The sequence below is a fragment of the Neomonachus schauinslandi genome, chromosome 3 (genome assembly GCF_002201575.2).
Source record: "Neomonachus schauinslandi chromosome 3, ASM220157v2, whole genome shotgun sequence".
Taxonomy (NCBI): domain Eukaryota; kingdom Metazoa; phylum Chordata; class Mammalia; order Carnivora; family Phocidae; genus Neomonachus; species Neomonachus schauinslandi.
In genome coordinates, this window is record NC_058405.1 from 74,383,729 (window position 1) to 74,407,192 (window position 23,464).

General features: G+C 35.8%; 1 protein-coding gene across 2 annotated transcripts in view; it reads right to left on the reverse strand.

Moving 5' to 3' along the window:
- Positions 1-23,464, reverse strand: part of CDK8 (cyclin dependent kinase 8) — a 128,418-nt gene that overhangs the window by 47,551 nt on the left and 57,403 nt on the right. For both annotated transcript variants that reach the window (XM_021678244.2, XM_021678243.2), the window contains exons 2-3: positions 20,944-21,019; positions 3,838-3,948 (exon numbers count right to left, since the gene is read on the reverse strand). In XM_021678244.2, the coding sequence (XP_021533919.1) occupies positions 3,838-3,948; positions 20,944-21,019 (187 nt within the window). The remainder of the gene's footprint in view (positions 1-3,837; positions 3,949-20,943; positions 21,020-23,464) is intronic.

The window sequence follows — 23,464 nt, forward strand, 5'->3', positions numbered from 1 at the left end:
GAAAAAAACAGCCTTAAACCCATTAAAAGCTTTGGACATCTGGTAAAACACAATACCACTTTATAAATAGAAAAATCACTTTATAAGTAAATGTACCTCAACAGAAACAAGATCCAATGTTTCAAACTCTCTTGACAGGTTTCTTCATTTTAATTAAAGCACTTTTAAACTGTAAGAACACCTACAAGTCAGGTGAAGTCAACTCTGCTGTGTGTAAAACACAGGTATATGCCTGGCACCTCATGTGAACATGAACAGACTCTTGAGCAGTATTTCTGAGTGAATATTAAGCATATTCTTGAAATTAATAAACATAATTGACATATTTTATATTAGAGGTCAACATTTTCACTTCCTATTTTCTTATGATATAGAAAGTAGAACATGGATAAAGAATAACTAGTAATTAATGAGTGAAGGAGTTTTACTTTCCAGAGAAAAAATATATAGCAAAGACTACCTGGGGGGAAGGTAAACTCTATCAGTCAGCATGCATGTAGTATGATTAATCTATACTTTACTAGCAGCATTACACTATTTTAATTTTCTTCTCAGTTATTTTTCCAAAGTATTTAAAAACAGTCAAACAAAACAGAGCTATAACTCAATAATCTAGAATGTTCTGTCACCTATCCTAAGAAATGGTGTGACAATAAAGTCTGTTCACCTTAATAAGAGCTAGTGGTTCTCTAGAGCTTAATAAAAATAGACTGAAATACATCATTTTTAACAATTAAAATCTGCCAGAATAAGAATACAAGAATATGTAGGGAGGTGCAATAAATGATGCCATATGCATTTCTTTAGTTAATACTTTCATTAGGGTTTAACAAAATACTTTTTTTTAAACCAATATTTTATAACTACACTGGGGAAATCTCTTACCTTCATTTTTATTCCAGGGCTATATAACAAATATGTGGTGTGCTTATCATGAAATTTCACCAATACCTGAGCGATTTTTTTAAATGACTCTTTTTACTGGGACTGTTTTTGTTACTCTCCGCCGCCTTAGCCCAGCTAATTCATTTCAATATTCCAAATAAGAAAATAAAATGGATAAAGGAGGTTTGAGTAAAGTCAATTATTTGATTTTTATTAAAATGAACATTAAAAGTCCTTACGTGACTTAAATGAATATTAATAAGATGACAATAAAGCCAATGATGACGATATATACACATCTGGGAACACTGCATGCAGCATAATTTGTAAAAGTATAATTATTATACCTACATGTAAAATTAGATATCACATACTAGCCTGCTAGGAATTATACTGAATACAATACTATCTCCTATGTTCAACTATTACAAATCATGTTTTATTACAAATCATGTTTATAAAGCAGCCTAGAAAATTTCTCATAAATTTGGGTCATATAATTTGATTTCATGTTAGGCTTGAGTATGAGTGTTCAATTCAATATTGGCCACCCTAATTTAACAAATTTTTATTAACAGAATCCCAATTTGATTTGATTAGATTTATTTTTAAAAGAACAGAAGCTACAACAACAAAAATATTTACAACCAGCATTGACCTTGGACAGTAGTTTCATAAAACAGAAAATTTGACGTCTACTTTCAGTTCGAGAACAATTCTTTCCAGATAACATAAAAACAATTTGAATCAAACTTCATTTACTCATGGAAAACAGGAATCTACAGAGCAAAAAATAATTCTTATAAATCTGAAAGTATATGAAACCCATATAAGTGTCAATTTCTGAAATCTGTTGGTTAAAATTATGTAAATGAGGCTAGTACTGGAAATTAGCAAAAGAGTTTAAAACTATTTTACTATTTTTAGAAGGCTAACTTACTTTTGAGCAATTTTACTGGAATTTCTACTAGTTTTATTTCAAAATTTTGTATTTATATTTACAAACTACAGCTGAATGAAAAATATAAATTTTAAAGATATCTAAAATTGAGCCAGAAGATTATAATCCCTTGCATAGCAGTATCAACGGTCCCAATTTACAATGGTTCAACTTGACTTTTTGGCTTTATGATGGAGTAAAAGCGACAAGCATTCAGCAGAAACTATACTTCGAATTTTGAAATTTGATCTTTTCCCAGGCTGGTGACATGCAGTACAACACTTGCTCATGACCCTGGGCAGCAGGAGGTACTGCACCCAGTCAGCAAGGGTAAACAACCAATACATTTACAATGATCCCATACTCATACAACCATTCCCTTGTTCATTTTCAGTACAGTATTCAATAACTAACATGAGATATTTAACACTTTATTATAAAATAGGCTTTGTGTTAGATGATTTTGTCCAGCTGGAGGTTGATAGAAGTGTTCTCAGCACATTTAAGGTAGGCTAGGCTAGGCTGTGATGTTCGATAGGTCAGGTGTATTAAATGTATTTCTGACTTAATGAGATTTTCAGTTTGTGATGGGTTTATTAGGATGTAACCCCATGTAAGTCAAGGAAGATCTGTATATATGTTTTCTCTTGTATTTATCTCAATAAATGTACAACCAATATATAAGTATAAATATAGAACAGTATACAAAACACAGTGAAATACTTAAAGATCTTATTAAATTACTTATTAAATACCAGAAAAAATATAGTTCACAGAAGTGAAGTACTTGTTAATTAACTCAATGTAATATTGGGTTTTTGTTTACTTGTTTTATTTTCTAAACTGTAGTCTATGTTAACATGTTTTACACACGATTGATCAGGATATAAGTTTTGTGAGTATATTTCAAAGATATTTTGGCTATCTTGCTATTTTCATTATATATCATAAACTCTTATCCCCAAGATGGCATTTCAGACTTTCAAAGAACATAACTGTTATGTTTAATGAGAGTAAATTTTATAGTTACCCAAGACTTATGTAAATACCAAGCAATCTACTGAGTAAATACAAAATACTGAGTTAGCTGTTTGTAATTCAGCTATTTAGCCAAGATAAATTTAAATTCTCAGTTTATAATAATTTTTATCAATATAACATCATTTTTGTCATTATATTAGCTAACCAAATAAAACTAATCTAATTGACTGTAATTACTTGACTTTGAGAATCTTCAAGGATTTAATTGGGAGCTCTCTTCCACAAAGAATTCTTCCTATACAAGAACATGCCCAATTCAAGTAAGTACAATATTGAACTTCTGCTGATGGAAATAAGAAATACATTAGAATATGGAGTATTAAGTATGAATAATATCCAATAAATGATTAATAGTATGCTACATTTGTATAGTACACTTAGTTTATAAAGCTTTTCCAATACAAAATTGCTCTTCAGAAAAATCCTGTAAAAAAGCAGGAAAAGTACCACATTTTACAGATGGAGTTGGGGGGACTACAACTTCAGAGCCATTAAGAGACTTGCTTAATGTCATATGACAAATAACAGACAGAACCATAAATTTCAGTCTAGTCTTCCAAATATAACATACTTATCTTCCTATATGAGGATACCACTTTCTCATTTTATATTCCTTTATAGAGTAAAAGGAAACATGCTGCTTTTAAATTCTATAACAAAATAGCTATTACAGTTACTTTTTAAAATTTTATCAAAAATCTATAGCTAGGAAACAATACTGAATAACTGTTTATACTCTTCAGATTCTACTATTTTCTGTAGCATGTTACAAAGTTCAAATTGGTAAGATCAAAATATAGTAATACAAAGCAAAATTACCCTAGTATTGGTAATTCATCAACCATATTCTGTGAGGTTACTTTTATTTTTAAAATGTAAATCTCATAGTAAGATAAACTAAAATTGTTTTTAGTCACTCTTAATCCCTGTCTGAAACCAAGGGCTCAATGTCTACCAGCAATTCACCTTACCCAGAGGTCATGTTCAGCGTAGTCAAACAGAAGCCATACTTTCCTATCAGCATGAGACAGAAATACCTTTTGAAGAGAGATGACATTTGGATGCTTAAGCTCTCGAAGTAACTGCAAAACAAGGAAGATCAATTAAAAATCTTTGCCATGAAAATAATGTTAAATAAATCATACATTTGTAATTCACAGATATATAAACCCAGTGGTAATCAATCCTAAAAATCTACTAACTACCCACACTATTTTGAAAGTGTCCAAATAGGTGCTTCAGTAACAAATGCAGAAAAACTCTGGGGAAAAGATATTGAAAAGATGTAACTCAGTAAATCTGTTTTGTTGTTACTGTTTAGTTGGTTTTTACTTTTGCTTTGGTTTTTAACTGTGATAAAATATACATTAAAATCACCATTTTAACAATTTTAAGTGTACCATTCAATAGCTTTTAAAAAACTAATTGCAACATTAGAAAATATAACATTTGTCAATATCAAATATCAGATGAGAATTAAGATCTGTAATTCTGTGAGATATAGTATCTATTTTTTTCAGTCATTTAAATTATATAGTTGATTAAGATTTTGTAAACTTTTCATAAAATAATAAAAAACTTATACAGACAAAGGCATCTAAGTAGAAAACATTTTAATGGGTTTAACCCTTCTCATTTCCTAGAAGGACATTCTATTTAAAATCTTTTATTGCCTTATCTTATCCTCATTTATTAACCAAAGTGGCCCTAATAATCCATCAGTTAAAAAGTATTCCTACTCTGCCAAGGAAAAAAAAAAGGAACAACAGCAGTAACAATGACAAGAAAAAATTTCTCATGAAGCCTGATACTATGTCTTTATCAGTTAAAACTGACTTACACAGTGCCTTCCCAATGTTTTCCAAATACATGACAGCCATGTGAGAAAGTCAAGGTCTTAGAACTTATGACTTTAGTACCTTCTATAAGAATGCTGCTACCAAAACAAGAATTAATATAAATGCAATGTTAACAATATATTAGGGACTCTGAAATGAATTCAGCCAAGGAAAGACTATGGACTATCTATTAAGTCATTTATATTAATGATTATTCTCTGGAAAGTGATAATTATTCAGGAGGAAGATTAAATTCAAGTTATATATTTCTGCTTTTAGAATATAATTTCAAACTTATGAGACTTTGGAGATTATACACAAAGCCTCAGAAACCTAAAGGCCAGTATCTAAGATTAACGATTTCCTAATTAATAAACAAGGCAAAGAATCTGATAGGGAAAGCCTACACTTCAGGATTACCCAGGATCATCTAGCTGGCTCCAGAGCTAAACCTAGTGCTAAGTTCATCTTAGTTCTGGGTCAGTGTTTCCTCCATTACCTCATGATTGGAACACACTTCTCAGGCACTATTTCAAATCCTTTCTGGAAACTGGCAGGGTAGAAATTATAACAAACTCCAAAGCTCTGGCAAAAGTTCTCTCCAATTATTAGAAACCTACATATAAAGCTATTCTTAGTATCTCCTCAATTTCACCTCCAAGATGAGGCTTAGATCCTGAACTGGAAAAAAACCAAAAAACTAAAAACAAAAAAGACCCAGCAGCAACCATTTTATTAAGTTCTTCGTAAGTGCCAAGTATGGTGCTATGACATGCATTATGTCACTTAATCATGAATTAACCTTATATAATATTTATATTACTTCTATTTTATAAATGAGGAAATAGTGGTTTGAGGGGATTAAATAATTTGCTCACAATCACAGTCCTAGGTAGTGGTTCGAATCAGGATTTTAATGCTTTTAAAATTAATCAATTGACTTTTAAAATACAAAGTCAGCACTCCAAGGTCTAATAACACCTTTTTTTTTTTCTTAAGATTTTATTTATTTGACAGAGAGAGAGCACAAGTAGGCACAGCGGCAGGCAGAGGGAGAGAGAGAAGCAGGCTCTCCATTGAGCAGGGAGCCCGATGGGGGGCTCGATCCCAGAACCCTGGGATCATGACCTGAGCTGAAGGCAGACGCTTTACCGACTGAGCCACCCACGCGCCCCAAATACCAACACTTCCTAAGACCTAATACTCTGGGAACTATTTCTTGTTACATTCCAGAGGCACAGATATTTTAAATATATACTAGGTTGTGAACTGGCCAATGGCAGGCACGTGTCTTGCTCACGATGGCGCTGCTACCTTCTAACACCCTGCCTGGGGACCTGGTAGGCACTCATTAAGTTTTTGGTAAATAATGAATTTGTGAATAAACAAAATATACAAATTAAAAAGTATCATATAACACACCCTTTGGCTTCTGATCTGTGGACTAAGATCACTGCTTTCATCATAAAAACCTTAATCCACTTCTTTAAAAAATCCACTTCTTAAAAAAACTAATCCACTTCTCTTTTTAAAACATCCAGCTAATTAGTCAGACAACGAATCTTCCAGGGTAATGATTTAATAATATATTAACAGTAAGAGCTACCATTATCATAAGTAATTATAATCATAAGTAGGTAAGTAAGTAATAGTAAGTGTTATGGACTGAATTGTGTTCTCCTCAAATTCATATGTTGAAGCCCTAACCCCCAGTACCTCAGAATGTGATTGTATTTGAAGATAAGGCCTTCATAGAGGCAAGTGAGTTAAAATAAGGTCACTAGGGAGGCCCTAATCCATTCTGAATGGTGACATTCTAAGAGGAGGAGGTTAGGATACATACAGAGACACCAGGGCAGCTTGTACAGATAGATGGCCACTGAAGAGGCCACAAGAGGGTGGTCTGCAAACCCAGGAGAAGCCGCAGAGGTTTCTGCAGACCCTCTTAGAAAGTAAGTTTCTGTTGTTTAAGCCACCCAGTTCATAGTATTTTGTTATGGCAGCCTTGGCAAACCAATACAGCAAATAACTACTATTACTGAGTAAGTAAAACACTCTATGTTGGGTGTTTTAAGGGAGATTTATCAGGAGATGGGTCACTATGGGGTTAGAGATGGAACTGAGTCTCAGTGGGGAATTACGTCTAAGTCAATATTTCTTTTTATTTTATTTTTTGACAGAGAGACAGCGAGAGAGGGAACACAAGCAGGGGGAGTGGGAGAGGGAGAAGCAGGCTCTCCACTGAGTAGGGAGCCTGATGCAGGGCTCGATCCCGGGATCCTGGGATCATGACCTGAGCCGAAGGCAGACACTTAGCCGACTGAGCCACCCAGGCGCCCCTAAGTCAATATTTCTATTGAAGTACTTCCAAAAAAACCAGGGTGCTGGGCTACATTTAGCAGGACTAACATTAACCAAATGCCTCCTACACGCCAGCCACTGTGGTAGATGCTCTAGGTCCTGGCATATAAAATGTGCTAAGATTTGCTGAAGTCCTCTAGTGGGAGACAAATGCAAGTAAGCACACAATCCTAATGCTGTGGCTGCAGCAGTGGTAACTGATTATTTATTGAGAGTAGCTAACATTTACCTAGAGTTTATCAGGTCCAAAGAAGTATGCCAAGTTCCTCACAATAAATCCTATGGGACACTATTACCATTTTACAAATGAGGAAACGAAAACACAAGGAAATTAACTAACTTGCCTTGGGTCCTAAAAGCTAGTAAGTGGCAAAGCTAGGTAAAGCACAGGTAATCTGACCAGGGCTTTAAGTGCTACAGGCAGTACTTTGAGACTGCTACTCTGACGCTGTGAGAACACCCCAGAGTTCTCCCAGCTGATGAAAAGCACTTCAGCATTTCATCACCGCATAGAGAAACAGCCCATAGCATGTAGATACTTATTTAATATTTTCTAAGGGGTTTTTTTTGGCCTTTTTGAAGTTTTCATGTTAAAAAAAAATTTAAAGAAAAGGTCTGAATAAATTTAAGCAATGGTTTCCATCACAGAAATCACCTAAATTCTTCTTATTCTACTGGGAATAAAATCTTATCATTTTCTGTACTAAGATCACTACTAAATATACAAATGTCTTAATACATCATTCATCATAAACTTAATTCACTACAGTTGTACCATACAATATCACACTTAATCTGAACTCTTAAAGTACAAATAAATATAAATTAATAACATTTAAAACTGTATCTTGTCAATAAATATCACTTACACCAGTGAGAATATAGGAAATAAAACCTCTGATATTCTCAAAACGACACTGATTTCTAATATTAAAATTTTACAACATGGCAAAAATAATAAATTCTGAATTTATGCCATGGTATGATGATAGCTAAGTTGAAATACTACAACTGTATACAGAATACTGTTCCAAAATTATTTCAATTATTTTGTTAAAGCTGTGGAAGCTTTCTTCACAGGGGAAGCTGTCCAGTTTCCCCAACACCATTTGTTGAAGAGACTGTCTTTTTTCCATTGTATATCTATTCCTCTGATAAAAACAAAACCAAAAAACAAACCCTGAGGTGCCTAGATTAAAGCAGATGTGAACTTTCAAAGTAGAGTCTGGAGCTTTACCTTTGCTCCCCTAGCTCCCTTACTCCAACTACAAGACTGCCTCTTGGAATATAGTAGATGGTCCATTGAAGCACAGTTTGAAAACCACTAAGCTAAAGGGATTCTAGCTCACAAGAAATTCTCTTAATACAAAACAAACCACTTACAATAAAATGAGGATGAAGACGTGTAATGTTCTTAACTTTAGTAGAAATACTCAGAGTTCTTTTCTTCTTCCCTCTCCTTCACAAGTATTTACTGAGCAAAGACTGTTTCACGCCTAGCACACACTGGTGAAGAAATGTGTTACATTTCTTCTTCTCAGAGGAAGATTTAATGAAGGGAAAGAGGACTGATAAGATGTGCCAAAAGAGATGGGATTTTTTTTTCTTTTTGATTTTTTATTATAGAAATTCTTCAAACATAAATAAAATAGAATAGTAAAACAGACCCCCATATATCATTATCCACTCTCAGCCTATCTCATTTTATCAACATTCATACCCACTCTTCCCACCTTACCCTGGATTATTTTGAAATAAATCCTAGATCTGATATGATTTCACCTATATATATTTCAGTATATGTCTCAAAAATATAGGATCTCTTTTCTCTGACCACATGGAAATAAATTAGCAATCAACAATAAACTATCTCAAAAGACTCATATGTTTAAAAAAATTTTTTATTAAGTTTTTTTATTGTAATTCCAGTGTAGTGAACATACAGTGCTATACTAGTTTCAGGTGTATAACATAGTGATTTGACAATTCTATACATTACTCAGTGCTCATCATGGTAAGTGTACTCTTTAATCCCCATCCCCTATTTCATCCATCTCCCACCCACCTCCCCTCTAGTAATCATCAGTTTGTTCTCTATAGTTAAAGTCTGTTTCTTGGTTTTACTTTTTTCCCTTTTGCTTGTTTTGTCTCTTAAATTCCACATTAGTAATATCATACAGTATTTGTCTTTCTCTGATTTACTTCACTTAGCATTATACTCTCTAGCTCCATCCATGTTGTTGCAAATGGCAAGATTCCGTTCTTATGGCTGAATATTTCTGTGTGTGCACGCACACACACAAACACACACACACACATCTTCTCTATTCATTCATCTATCGATGGACACTTGGGCTGCTTCCACAATTTGGATATCATAAATGATCCTGCAACAAACAGAGGGGTAAATGTATCCCTTTGAATTTCTGGGGTAAATACCCAGGAGTGTGATTACTGGACTGTAGAGTAGTTCTATTTCTAACTTTTTGAGGAACCTCCATACTGTTTTCCACAGTAGCTACACCAGTTTGTATTCTCACCAACAGTGCACCAGGGTTCCTTTTCCTCCACATTCTCACCAACAGTTGTTGTTTCTTGTGTTTTTGACTTTAGCCATTCTGACAGGTATAAGGTAATATCTCATTGTAGTTTTGATTTGCATTTCCCAGATGATGAGTGATGTTGGGCATCATTTTTGTGTCTGTTGGCTATTTGGATGTCTTCTTTGGAGAAATGTCTGTTCATGTCTTCTTCCCATTTTTAAATTAGGTTATGTGTTTTTTAGGTGTTGAGTTGTATCAATTCTTTATATATTTTGGATACTAACCCTTTATCAGATATATGATTTGCAAATATCTTTCTGCATTAAGTAGATTGCCTTTTAATTTTGTTGACTGTTTCCTTCACTGTGCAAAAACTTTTTATTTTGATGTAGTCCCAATAGATTACTTTGGATTTCATTTCCCTTGCCTCAGGAGACAGATCTAGAAAAATGATGCTAGAGCCAACATCAGAGAAATTACTGTCTGTGCTCTCTTCAAGGATTTTTATGGTTTCAGGTCTCACATTTAGGTCTTTGATCCATTCTGAGTTTATTTTTGTATATGGTGAAAGAAAGAGGTCCAGTTTCATTCTTTTGCACGTCCAGTTTAGCTGTCCAGTTTCCCCAACACCATTTGTTGAAGAGACTGTCTTTTTTCCATTGTATATCTATTCCTCTGTCAAAGATTAACTGACCATATAATTATGGGTTTATTTCTGAGTTTTTTATTCCATTCCACACATTTAAAAATTAAACTATATACATTTTTTTAAGATTTAATTAATTTATTTGAGAGAGAGAGCGTGAGAGACAGAGAGCGAGTTGTGAAGAGAGGAGCAGAGGAAGAATGACAAGCAGACTTCAGGCTGAGATTGGAGCCCGATGCAGGGTTCAACCTCACAACCCTGAGATCATGACCTAAGCCCAAATCAGGAGTGAGACATGTAACCAACTGAGGCACCTAGGCACCCCTAAAAATTAAACAATATATTTCTAAATAATCCATGAAAAAAAGAACAAAGAAAACTGAAAATATTCTGTACTAAATGATAATGAAAATACAATGTAACAAAACTTATGGAATATAAGTAGAATACAGCTTGGAGGAAAATTTATAGTTATTTTAATTGCTTATTGCAAAGAATAATTTAAAATCAATGACCTAAGGTTCCACCTTAAGAAGATAAAAGAGAAATGCAAGTCCAAAGTAGAAGGAAAAATATAATAAAGATAAGAGCAGAGATCAATAACATAAAAAATACAAATTGCCAACCCGCAATGAAATAGGACATCACCAAAGAAACTACAGATGTAAAAAGATAATGGAATATTATGAACAAGTTTGTGCTAATAAATTCAACAACTTAAACAAAATAGACAAATTAGTTATAGACAAATTACAGGGGCGCCTGGGTGGCTCTGTCGGTTAAGCGTCTGCCTTCAGCTCAGGTCATGATCCCAGGGCCCAGGAATCAAGCCCCACATTGCGGTCTCTGCTCAGCGGGAAGTCTGCTTCTCCCTCTCCTTCTGCCTGCCACTCCCCCTGCTTGTGTTTGTGCGCAACCCCCAAGTCAAATAAATAAATAAAATCTTAAAAAAAAAATAGACAAATTACATAAAAAATACAATATATCAAACACAAGATGAAAAATAAAATCTGAGAGCTCTTAACTAAGTAAATAATACTGGTTGGTGAATTCTATAAACATTTAAGAAAGAAAAACTATAAATCTTACAGAGACTATAAGAATACAGGGGATAAAAAAAGGCTGCCTAATGTATTTCGTGAGGGCACCACAATCTTGATACCAAAGACAAAGACATTACAGGACAGATACAGACCAACATCGTTCAAACTCATTCACTGCAAACTCCTTTACAACACATTAGTAAATCAAATCTAGCAATATATAACCAAGCAGGCATTATTTCAAGAATGCAAAACTGGATAAACATTAAAAATCAATGTAGCCGGTCGGAGGAGCAAGATGGCAGGGGAGTAGGAGACCTAAATTTCGTCTGGTCCCAGGAATTCAGCTAGATAGGGATCAAACCATTCTGAACACCTACGAACTCAACAGCAGATCGAAGAAAAGCAACAACTCTCTGAACAGAAAAGAGACCACTTTCTGGAAGGTAGGACCTGTGGAGAAATGAATACAAGGCAATATTCGGGAGGATAGAGGGAGGAGGAGGGGGCCTCCGTCGGCCGCTACCAGCAAGTGATAGAGCAGCAGAGCACAAGATCGGAACTTTTAGAAGTCGGCTCCGCTGAGGGACGTCACTCCAGTGGCTAAGTGGGGTGTGGAACCCTCGCTGGGACAGTGTGGTCTCAGGACCCCTCAGGCACAGAAAGACCGGGGGGGGGGGTGCCTGAGTGTGGCAGAGCTCCCAAGTATCAGAGCGGGGAAGCCAGCTGCAGAGACGGAGCTGAGGAGTGGGCTCTCAGCTCAGGGTTGCCATAAACTGTGATCCGCGGCACAGCTGGGCCACTGCTCTTCCATCAGGGGCCCAACAAGCGGCAGATCCGGGGAGACTCCCCTTCCTTCCTCCCCGGGGAGGAGCGGAACAGGAGCGCACCCCAGGGATCTGCTGGGTTTGGAGACTCCACACGGGGTCGGGTGCCAGAGACAGAAACGCTCAGTCACAGGCCCGGCAAGTGAGGAGTGTGGCCAGAGACCGGGGAGACGGGAGTGATTGACCGCTTTTCTCTGCGGGCTCACTGAGGAGCGGGGCCCTGAGTTCTCGGCTCCTCTGGGGCGGAGATTGGGAGGCCACCATTTTCACTCTTGTCCTCCAAAGCTGTACAGAAAGCTTGCAGGGAACAAAAGCTCCCAAGAGCAAACCCCAGCAGATTACTTAGCCCAGCCCCCTGCAGGGGCAGGGCAATTCCGCCTCCAGCAAAGACATCTGAGAATGACTGCAAAGGCCCCTCCCCCAGAAGATCAGCAAGAACAGCCAGCCAAGACCAAGTTTACTGATCAATGAGAACAGCAGAACTTCAGCGCTAAGGGAATACAGCACATACAATTCATGGCTTTTTTCCCCATGATTCTTTAGTCTTTCAAAGTTAATTTTTTAAATTTTCTTTTTCTTTTTTTTTTTTTTGAATTTTTCTTTTTCCCTTTTTCGACCAACATCTTATCAATCCCTTTCTTAAAAATCTTTTTTATTTTTCATTTTTAGAGTCATATTCTATCCCTTCATAGTAGTTACCCGTATTTTTGGTATATATATATGTTGTTCTCTCTTTAAAATTTTTTTTGGGATACAATTTCTTCTAACAGACCAAAATATATGCTAAATCTCTAGTGTATAGCTTTGTTCTAGTCTCCTGCCTGATCACATTCTCTCCCTTTTTTTTAATTCCTCTTCTTTCCTTTTTTCAACCAACTTCTTATCAATTCCTTTTATAAAATCTTTTATAATTTTCATCTTTACGGTCATATTCCATCCCTTCATCATATTTACCCTTATTTTTGTACATATAAAAGTTTCTCTTTCTTTAAAATTTTGGGAGTCACTTTCTTCTAAAAGACCAAAATATGACCAAAATCTAGTGTGTGGCTCTGTTCTACTCACCAGCCTGATCACATTCTTTTTTTTTTTTCCCCTTTCTTTTCTCCCTGTTTTAGGTCACTTCTGATTTGTTTAGTGTATATTTTTCTGGGGTCCTTGTTACCCCGTTAGCATTTTATTCTGTCATTTATCTATTGTCCTCTGGACAAAATGACAAGACGGAAAAAATCACCTCAACAAAAAGAACAAGAGGCAGTACCGACTGCCAGGGAACTAAGCAATATGGACATTAGTAAGATGTCGGAACTAGAGTTCAGAATGACGATTATAAAGATACTAGCTGGGATTGAAATAAGCATGGAAGATATTAGAGAAACCCTTTTGGGAGAAATAAATGAACTAAAATCTAACCAAGTTGAAATCAAAAAGGCTATTAATGAGGTGCAATAAAAAATGGAGGCTCTAACTGCTAGGATAAATGAGGCAGAAGAGAGAATTAGTGATATAGAAGACCAAATGATGGAAAATAAAGAAGCTGAGAAAAAGAGAGATAAACAACTACTGGATCATGAGGGCAGAATTCGAGAGCTAAGTGAAACCATAAGACAAAACAATATTAGAATAATTGGGATCCCAGAAGAAGAAGAAGAAAGAGAGAGAGGGGCAGAAGGTATACTGCAGCAAATTATAGCAGAGAACTTCCCTAATTTGGGGAAGGAAACAGGCATCAAAATCCAGGAGGCACAGAGAACCCCCCTCAAAATCAGTAAAAATAGGTCAACACCCCGACATCTAATAGTAAAACTTACAAGTCTCAGAGACAAAGAGAAAATCCTGAAAGCAGCTCAGGACAAGAGATCTGTAACCTACAATGGTACAAACATTAGACTGGCAACAAACCCATCCACAGAGACCTGGCAGGCCAGAAAGGATTGGCATGATATATTCAAAGCACTAAACAAGAAAAATATGCAGCCAAGAATACTCTATCCAGCTAGGCTGTCATTGAAAATTGAAGGAGAGATAAAAAGCTTCCAGGACAAACAAAAACTAAAGGAATTTGCAAACATGAAACCAGCCACACAAGAAATATTGAAAGGGGTCCTCTAAGCAAAGAAAGAGCCTAAAAGCAACATAGACCAGAAAGGAACACAGACAATATACAGTAACAGTCACCTTACAGGCAATACAATGGCACTAAATTCCTATCTTTCAATAGTTACCCTGAATGTAAATGGGCTAAATGCCCCAATCAAAGACACAGGGTATCAGACTGGATAAAAAAACAAGACCCATCGATATGCTGTCTGCAAGAGACTCATTTTAGACACAAAGACACCTCCAGATTGAAAGTGAGGGGGTGGAAAATCATTTACCATGCTAACGGACACCAAAAGAAAGCTGGGGTGGCAATCCTTATATCAGACAAATTAGATTTTAAACCAAAGACTGTAATAAGAGATGAGGAAGGACACTATATCATACTTAAAGGGTCTATCCAACAAGAAAATCTAACAATTGTAAATATCTATGCTGCTAACATGTGAGCAGCCAATTATATAAGCCAATTAATAACAAAACCAAAGAAACACATCGACAACAATACAATAATAGTGGGGGACTTTTAACACCACCCTCATTGAAATGGATAGATCATCTAAGCAAAAGATCAACAAGGAAATAAAGACTTTAAATGACACACTGGACCAAATGGACTTCACAGATATATTCAGAACATTCCATCCCAAAGCAACAGAATACACATTCTTCTCTAGTGCCCATGGAACATTCTCCAGAATAGATCACATCCTAGGTCACAAATCAGGTCTCAACCGGTACCAAAAGATGGGGATCATTCCCTGCATATTTTCAGACCACAATGCTTTGAAACTAGAATTCAATCACAAGAGGAAAGTTGGAAAGAACTCAAATACATGGAGGCTAAAGAGCATCCTACTAAAGAATGAATGGGTCAACCAGGAAATTAAAGAAGAATTAAAAAAATTCATGGAAACCAATGAAAATGAAAACACAACTGTTCAAAATCTTTGGCATGCAGCAAAGGCAGTCCTAAGAGGAAAGTATATAGCAATACAAGCCTTTCTCAAGAAACAAGAAAGATCTCAAATACACAACCTAACCCTACACCTAAAGGAGCTGGAGAAAGAACAGCAAATAAAGCCTAAACCCAGTAGGAGAAGAGAAATAATAAAGATCAAAGCAGAAATCAGTGAAATAGAAACCAAAAGAACAGTAGAACAGATCAACGAAACTAGGAGCTGGTTCTTTGAAGGAATTAATAAGATTGATAAACCCCTGGCCAGACTTATCAAAAAGAAAAGAGAAAGGACCCAAATAAATAAAATCATGAATGAAAGAGGAGAGATCACAACCAACACCAAAGAAATACAAACAATTATAAGAACATATGAGCAACTATATGCCAGCAAATTAGATAATCTGGAAGAAATGGATGCATCCCTAGAGATGTATCAACTACCAAAACTGAACCAGGATGAAATAGAAAACCTGAACAGACCTATAACCACTAAGGAAATTGAAGCAGTCATCAAAAATCTCCCAACAAACAAAAGCCCAGGGCCAGATGGCTTCCCAGGGGAATTCTACCAAACATTTCAAGAAGAATTAATACCTATTCTTCTGAAACTGTTCCAAAAAATAGAAATGGAAGGAAAACTTCCAAACTCATTTTATGAGGCCAGCATTACCTTGATCCCACAATCAAAGAACCCATCAAAAAGGAGAATTACAGACCAATATCCTTGATGAACATGGATGCCAAAATTCTCATCAAAAATACTAGCCAATAGGATCCAACAGTACATTCAAAGGATTATTCACCAGGACCAGGTGGGATTTATCCCTGGGCTGCAAGGTTGGTTCAACATCTGCAGATCAATCAATGTGATACAATCCATTAATAAAAGAAAGAACAAGAACCATATGATTCTCTCAACAGATGCAGAAAAGGCACTTGATTAAGTACTGCATCCTTTCTTGATCAAAACTCTTCAGAGTGGGGCGCCTGGGTGGCTCAGTTGGTTAAGCGACTGCCTTCGGCTCAGGTCATGATCCTGGAGTCCCTGGATCGAGTCCCGCATCGGGCTCCCTGCTCGGTAGGGAGCCTGCTTCTCCCTCTGACCCTCCCCCTCTCATGTGCTCTCTGTCTCTCTCATTCTGTCTCAAATAAATAAATAAAATCTTAAAAAAAAAAAAAACTCTTCAGAGTATAGGGATAGAGGGTACATACCTCAAAATCATAAAAGCCATATATGAAAAACCCACAGCAAATAGCATTCTCAATGGGGAAAAACTGAGAGCTTTCCCCCTAAGGTCAGGAATATGGCAGGGATGTCCAGTATCACCACTGCTATTCAACATAGTATTAGAAGTCCTAGCCACAGCAATCAGACAACAAAAAGAAAGAAAAGGCATCCAAATCAGCAAAGAAGAAGTCAAACTCTGTTTGCAGATGATATCATACTTTATGTGGATAACCCAAAAGACTCCACCCCAAAACTGCTAGAACTCATACAGGAATTCAGTAAAGTGGCAGGATATAAAATCAATGCACAGAAATCAGTGGCATTCCTATACACCAACAACAAGAGAGAAGAAAGAGAAATTAAGGAGTTGATCCCATTTACAATTGCACCCAAAACCATAAGATACCTAAGAATAAATCTAACCAAAGAATCAAAGAATCTGTACTCAGAAAACTATAAAATACTTATGAAAGAAGACACAAAGAAATGGAAAAACGTTCCATGCTCATGGATTGGAAGAACAAATATTGTGAAGATGTCAACACTACCTAGAGCAATCTACACATTTAATGCAATCCCTATCAAAATACCATCAACTTTTTTCAAAGAAAACTCCATCCAAATGGCCAACAGACACATGAAAAAGTGCTCAACATCACTTGGCATCAGGGAAATCCAAATCAAAACCTCAATGAGATACCACCTCACACCAGTCAGAATGGCTAAAATTAACAAGTCAGGAAACGACAGATATTGGTGGGGATGTGGAGAAAGGGGAACCCTCCTACACTGCTGGTGAGAATGCAAGCTGGTGCAGCCACTCTGGAAAACAGTATGGAGGTTCCTCAAAAAGTTGAAAATAGAGCTACCATACGACCCAGCAATTGCACTACTGGGTATTTACCCCAAAGATACAAATGTACTAATCCGAAGGGGTACGTGCACCCCTATGTTTATAGCAGCAATGTCCACAATAGCCAAACTGTGGAAAGAGCCAAGATGTCCATCGACAGTTGAATGGATAAAGAAGATGTGGTATGTGTGTGTGTGTATGTGTGTGTGTGTGTGTATATATACGTATATATACACAATGGAATATTATGCAGCCATCAAAAGGAATGAAACCTTGCTATTTGCAATGACGTGGATGGAACTGGAGGGTATTATGCTAAGCGAAATAAGTCAATCAGAGAAAGACGTGTATCATATTATCTCACTGATATGAGGAATTTTTAATCTCAGGAAACAAACAGGATTGCTGGAGTGGTGGGGTGTGGGAGGGATGGGGTGGTTGGGTGATAGACATTGGGGAGGGTATGTTCTATGGTGAGCGCTGTGAATTGTTTATGACTGTTGAATCACAGACCTGTACCTCTGAAACAAATAATACATTATATGTTAAAAAAAAAAAAAGAAGATAGTAGGAAGGGAAAAATGAAGGTGGGAGAATTGGAGGGGGAGAGGAACCATGAGAGACTATGGACTCCGAGAAACAAACTGAGGGTTCTAGAGGGGAGGGGGGTGGGGGGATGGGTTAGCCTGGTGATGGGTATTAAAGAGGGCACATATTCAATGGAGCACTCGGTGTTATACGCAAACAATGAATCATGGAACACTACATCAAAAACTAAGGCTGTAATGTATGGTGATTAAGAGAACATAATAAAATTTAAAAAAAAAATCAATGTAGCCTACCAATGTAACAGAATAAAAGAGAACTATAGGGTCATTTTAGTACATGTAGTGAAAAAGCATCTGATAAAATTCGATACCACTTATGAATAAAATAGAAGGAACTTCCTTAGTCTGACTGATGGCATCTATTTAAAAAAACCCGATAGCTAGCATTTTACCTAATGGTGAAACACTGAAAACACTTTCCCCAAGATTCAGAACAAGTTAAAGATGTCCATCCTCATTACTCTTCAACATTATATGAAAGGCCTGAGCCAGTGCAATAAGAAAAGAAATAAAAATAAAAAGATGGAAAGAAGGAAAACTATTCTAAATTGCAGATGACATAATTATTTATGCAGAAAATTTGCATATATTAAAGCTTACCAGTGAATTTACATATATATCTAAAATGTACAATATTTTTAAAGTTCTATTTTTTCTTTTAAAAGTTCTTTTTCTAAGTATAGAAGCAAACAAATGGGAAATAAAATTTTAAATTAAAATTTTAAAAATAATCCCATTTCCAATAGTGCCAGAAAACATGAAGTCCTTAGAAATGAATCTAATGGAAGGTGTGCAAAACCTCTACAACTAAAAACTATAAAACACTGTAGAGAAAATTAAGGAAAACCTTTAAAAATAGAAAGTGTATCTTTTTAAAAGATTTATGGTTTGGATGTGTCAATATTTCCTGAATTGAGTCAAACTATAATTCCAGCAGGCATATTTTAGAAATAAAAATTGACTAGCTGATTCAAAAATTTATATGATAATGCAAAGGACCTAAAATAGCCCCAAATCCTGAAACAGAAGAATAAGGCTGGTGGCCGTATACAGTCTCACTTCAAATCTTGCTGTAAAGCTAGAGTGACCTGATATTGGCATAAGTATTGACAAAAAGATGGAACAGAATAGAGTCCAGAAATAGTCCATACTTACACAGTCACTTAAGTTTTTACAAAGGTGCCAAACAAATTCAATGGGGAAGAATCTTTTTAAAAAAATGGTGTTACAACAACTGTACATTCATATGGGGTGAGGTGGGAAAGAAGCTCAAACCTTACATCACACTGATACAAACAAAAATTAATTAAGTATAACATAAACTAAAAAATAAAACCAAAAATATACAGCTTCTAGAAGAAAACACAGGAAAATTTCTTCACAATCGTAAAGATTTCTTCAGCCAGATACAGAAATCAATAGTCATAAAAAGGAAAAATTAGTAAATTTCATAAAAAATAAAAATTTCTGCTCACTTTAGGTTGAAAAATCATAATCAAATACATTAAAAATAAGTTTTTGCATTTCTTTCTATGCTTAACTGCATTTACAGTTATCAACATATACATGAAGAATGTCTGTTCCTAAAATGAATGGAGTTGTTTGTTTTTAAAACATTTTGTTGAAGTTTAATAAACAGAGAAAAGCACACAAACCGTAAGTTCACAGCTCAGTGAGTTCTCACACAGTAAACCTATATAACCAGACCCAGAACAAGATCAAAAAACAGAACATTACTAGAATCCTGAAAGTTCTCTTGTCTCCCCCTTCCGTCACTCCCTGACCCCTCCAAAGGTAATCTCCATCAAGACATCTAACATCACCAACCACAGTTTAATGGATTTTAATTCTTTAAACCTAACTAGAATATGTAGAACTGTAGATGTTGAAGAACTGATAGTTAAGGTACAGATATCCTTCCTCTAGATTCAAGAACATTAAAAACCTATCAATTACTTGAAATATAATTTCCAACATGGCATACCTTTGGTTAAGAAAGAATGCCCTCCACCTCACCTCTACTCTTCCCTCATGGAGGTAATTCTTATGTGTCTTCCAAAACCTGCAACCTTCCTTGATTCTCTCGGTTACATGTAGATAATTTTCTCATTCTCCATACTTCTATCATTGTGCTTAGTACACTATTATTGTAAGATTTATGAGTGTCTTTCCTCATCAGTGTGTAAATATTTAAGGCCAGGGACTCTCACTTGTTCTGTTTCTTTACTTTTACCTACTCTAGTTCCCATCAACATGACACACAACAAATGGTTGATAACTGAAAACCCAGTGGTATAGAATCTGTTAAACGGGTAAAATTATTTAAATTAATATACCCAGGTAGATACAAGGGCTAAAAATGACAAAAGCAAAGATTATAATATATATTCTAGAATATTTTGATTATAGCCAGAAAAGATAAATTTGGATCCACAGTGTTAAAATAGTAAAAACTGAAGTAAAATCTCACGGAAGTAATACTCAGTTTAAATGTGTGAATAATTATTTAGTAATGCATTAACATGAATATTTTCTTTTGGAATCAAAATGAGATTCTAATACCATATGGAAAGCTATGCTTCCAAAAGAAAACAGCACGTATTTTTACATATTCAAATGAACAGACAGATAAAAAGGAAAATCAGTAACACAATCTCATTTTAAGTTCACATAAGTAATGACATCAATCTCATCTTATTAAAATAGAAATATTAATTTTAATGAACACACAGATGCATACAAATTTACTTTTATTGTACCCAATGAAATAACAAGAATTACTGCACCCTTAATATTTAGTGACATTTATTGGAAAAATATACATTTATATAAACAACTAAGATTGACTTACTCCCAAATAAATGAATTTTTACAGTTATTTCTGCTAGAACTACATGCCACCTTTATTTCTCTTAGGAAACAAATATGTTTTTCTATAGATCGTCAATATGAAAAATATTTACCAACTTTCAATTAATGTGTATATGTGGCAAATACAATTCAGAGACCTACATAGTTGACACTCAGAAGTCAATTGATAATAATGATTATAAAAAGAACTTCACTTACTGCTATTTCTCTACATGCCGACATAGAGATCCCAGTTCCTTCTATTTGTTTTAAAGCATAGTCTTTATCATCTTTCCTGTAAAAACAAAGTTATTTTAATATTTGGATAAAACTAAATTTATGTGCATTTTTAATAAAATATAATACATAAATCACATACTTAATATCTTTTGACACCTTTCACATGTAATCACATAGTATCATATAGGAAAAAGGTTTTATATAATCTAGTTCAATCCCATTATTTGATGAGGAAAGTTAGACTCCAAGTAATAAAGACTTGTCCAAGGCTCCATGGTTTGGGAAGACAAAGATTCAGAAATAGGTTCTTCCTGTTCTAATATGTATACATTTCCTTTCTATATATGCATGTGTATGTTTGTGTGTGTGTGTGTGTGTACTGTACACTCGGCACGCACACATACACAACTTGCTTTCTAAAACCCTTTCAGATATTGATGGGTCAAAAAAATTAGGGTCAAAAAATTAAGAAATGAATGTATCACTAAAGTACAAAATGGTGATAATTTCAAACAAGTTATAGTCCTCATATCCCCCAATACCTCCGAAGAGAGTCACTCAACATGTGTTTATTGAGCACTTATATGTATTCAGACCTGTGCTCAGTACTGGGGATACAGCAAGTTCCTTCTTCTATGGAGCTTTCTGTGTCTACTGGCCTAGACAGATAAATAACTAACATACCACAATACAGGATGATAAGTACTATGACAGGGCAAGTGCAAACCACAGAGGTTACTCAATGGTTACTCTGGTAGAGGACCTAAGCAAAAAATTCTCAAAAGAAGCACTATTCAAATGAGGCCTAAACAATAATTCTCAAAATTTTTGACTCAGGACCCCTTTACTCTCTTGGATATTATTGAAGACTCTCAAGAGTTTTTGTTATATCTATCACTATTTACCCTATTAGATTTTTAAAATGGAACTTTTAAAAACATGGAATGCAAAAGCATATATCTATTAGCCACCAGAGCAATGATATCATCAGGTTATGACACGTTTGGAAAAAACCCACTGTACATTCATGAGACAGTGAGAAAAGGAAATGCCGATGACCCGTGAGCAACATGGGTTTGTACTGCATTGTCCACTTACACAGAGATTTTTTTTTTGATAAATACAATACAGTACTATAAGTGTATTTTATGATTTTCTTAACACTTGTTTTCAAACTTACTTTATTGTAAGAATACAGTATATAACACATGTAAATAGGTATTGGGTGCCTGGGTGGCTCAGTTGGTTAAACGACTGCCTCTGGCTCAGGTCATGATTCTGGAGTCCCAGGATCAAGCCCCGCATCGGGCTCCCTGCTCAGCGGGGAGTCTACTTCTCCCTCTGACCCTCTCATGCTTTCTCTCTCTCTCAAATAAATAAATAAAATGTTTAAAAATATATATATTAATCTACTGTTTATCTGTAAGGCTATTAGTAGTTAAGTTCTTGGGGAAGTAAAAGTTATATGTGAATTTTAGACTGTAGTGATAGTGGTGCGCTATCGGCACCCACCCCAAAACCCCACGTTATTTAAGGGTCAACTGTAATATCATAGCAGTACTATGAAAATAGTGTCGACCTTATGGGCCCTCTGAAAGAATTGTGTGTGTGTGTGTGTGGGGTAACTAGCAGTTCCCAGATCAGACTTCAAGAACTGCTGGTGTGTGTGTATGGGCGGGGGGGGGGGGGGGATGAGTTAAGGGGGAAACACCATGTGAAGACAAATGAAGTGAGAGAAAACCATTTGAGGGTGAAAAGACACAGTAAAAAATGGGGGATAAGGCTGATGGCAGTAATTAGGAACCACAACATAAAAGTCTTTTTACTCCAAGAATAACAGGAAGCACTCCATTTAAGATTTCTTTAATAAGAAAATACCAGGGGGTGGGAGGATGGGTTAGCCTGGTGGTGGGTATTGAGGAGGGCACATTCTGCATGGAGCACTGGGTGTTATGCACAAACAATGAATCATGGAACACTACATCTAAAACTAATGATGTAAATGTATGGGGATTAACATAAGAATAAAAAAATAAATTAAAAAAAAAAAAACCTTTAGGGGAAAAAAAAAAAAGAAAATACCAATTAGGGATGCCTGGGTGGCTCAGTCAGTTAAGCGTCTGCCTTCAGCTCAGGTCATGATCCCAGGGTCCTGGGATCGAGCCCCACATCAGGCTCCCTGCTCAGCGGACAGTCTGCTTCTCCCTCTCCCACTCCCCCTGCTTGTGCTTTCTCTCTCTCTCCCTCAAACAAATAAATAAAATCTTAAAAAAAAAGAGAAAATATCAATTATATTATATTTGAAAAAAACAACTTTGGCTGCCTTTTGAATGCTTAGGGGGAGTAAATAAGAGCAGGAGGCAGAGAAGCTCCCGTTAAAAGAAGTTAAAAGTAAACAGTGTTAAAATTACTCAGTTGAGGGCGCCTGGGTGGCTCAGATGGTTAAGCGTCTGCCTTCGGCTCCGGTCATGATCCCAGCGTCCTGGGATCGAGTCCCGCA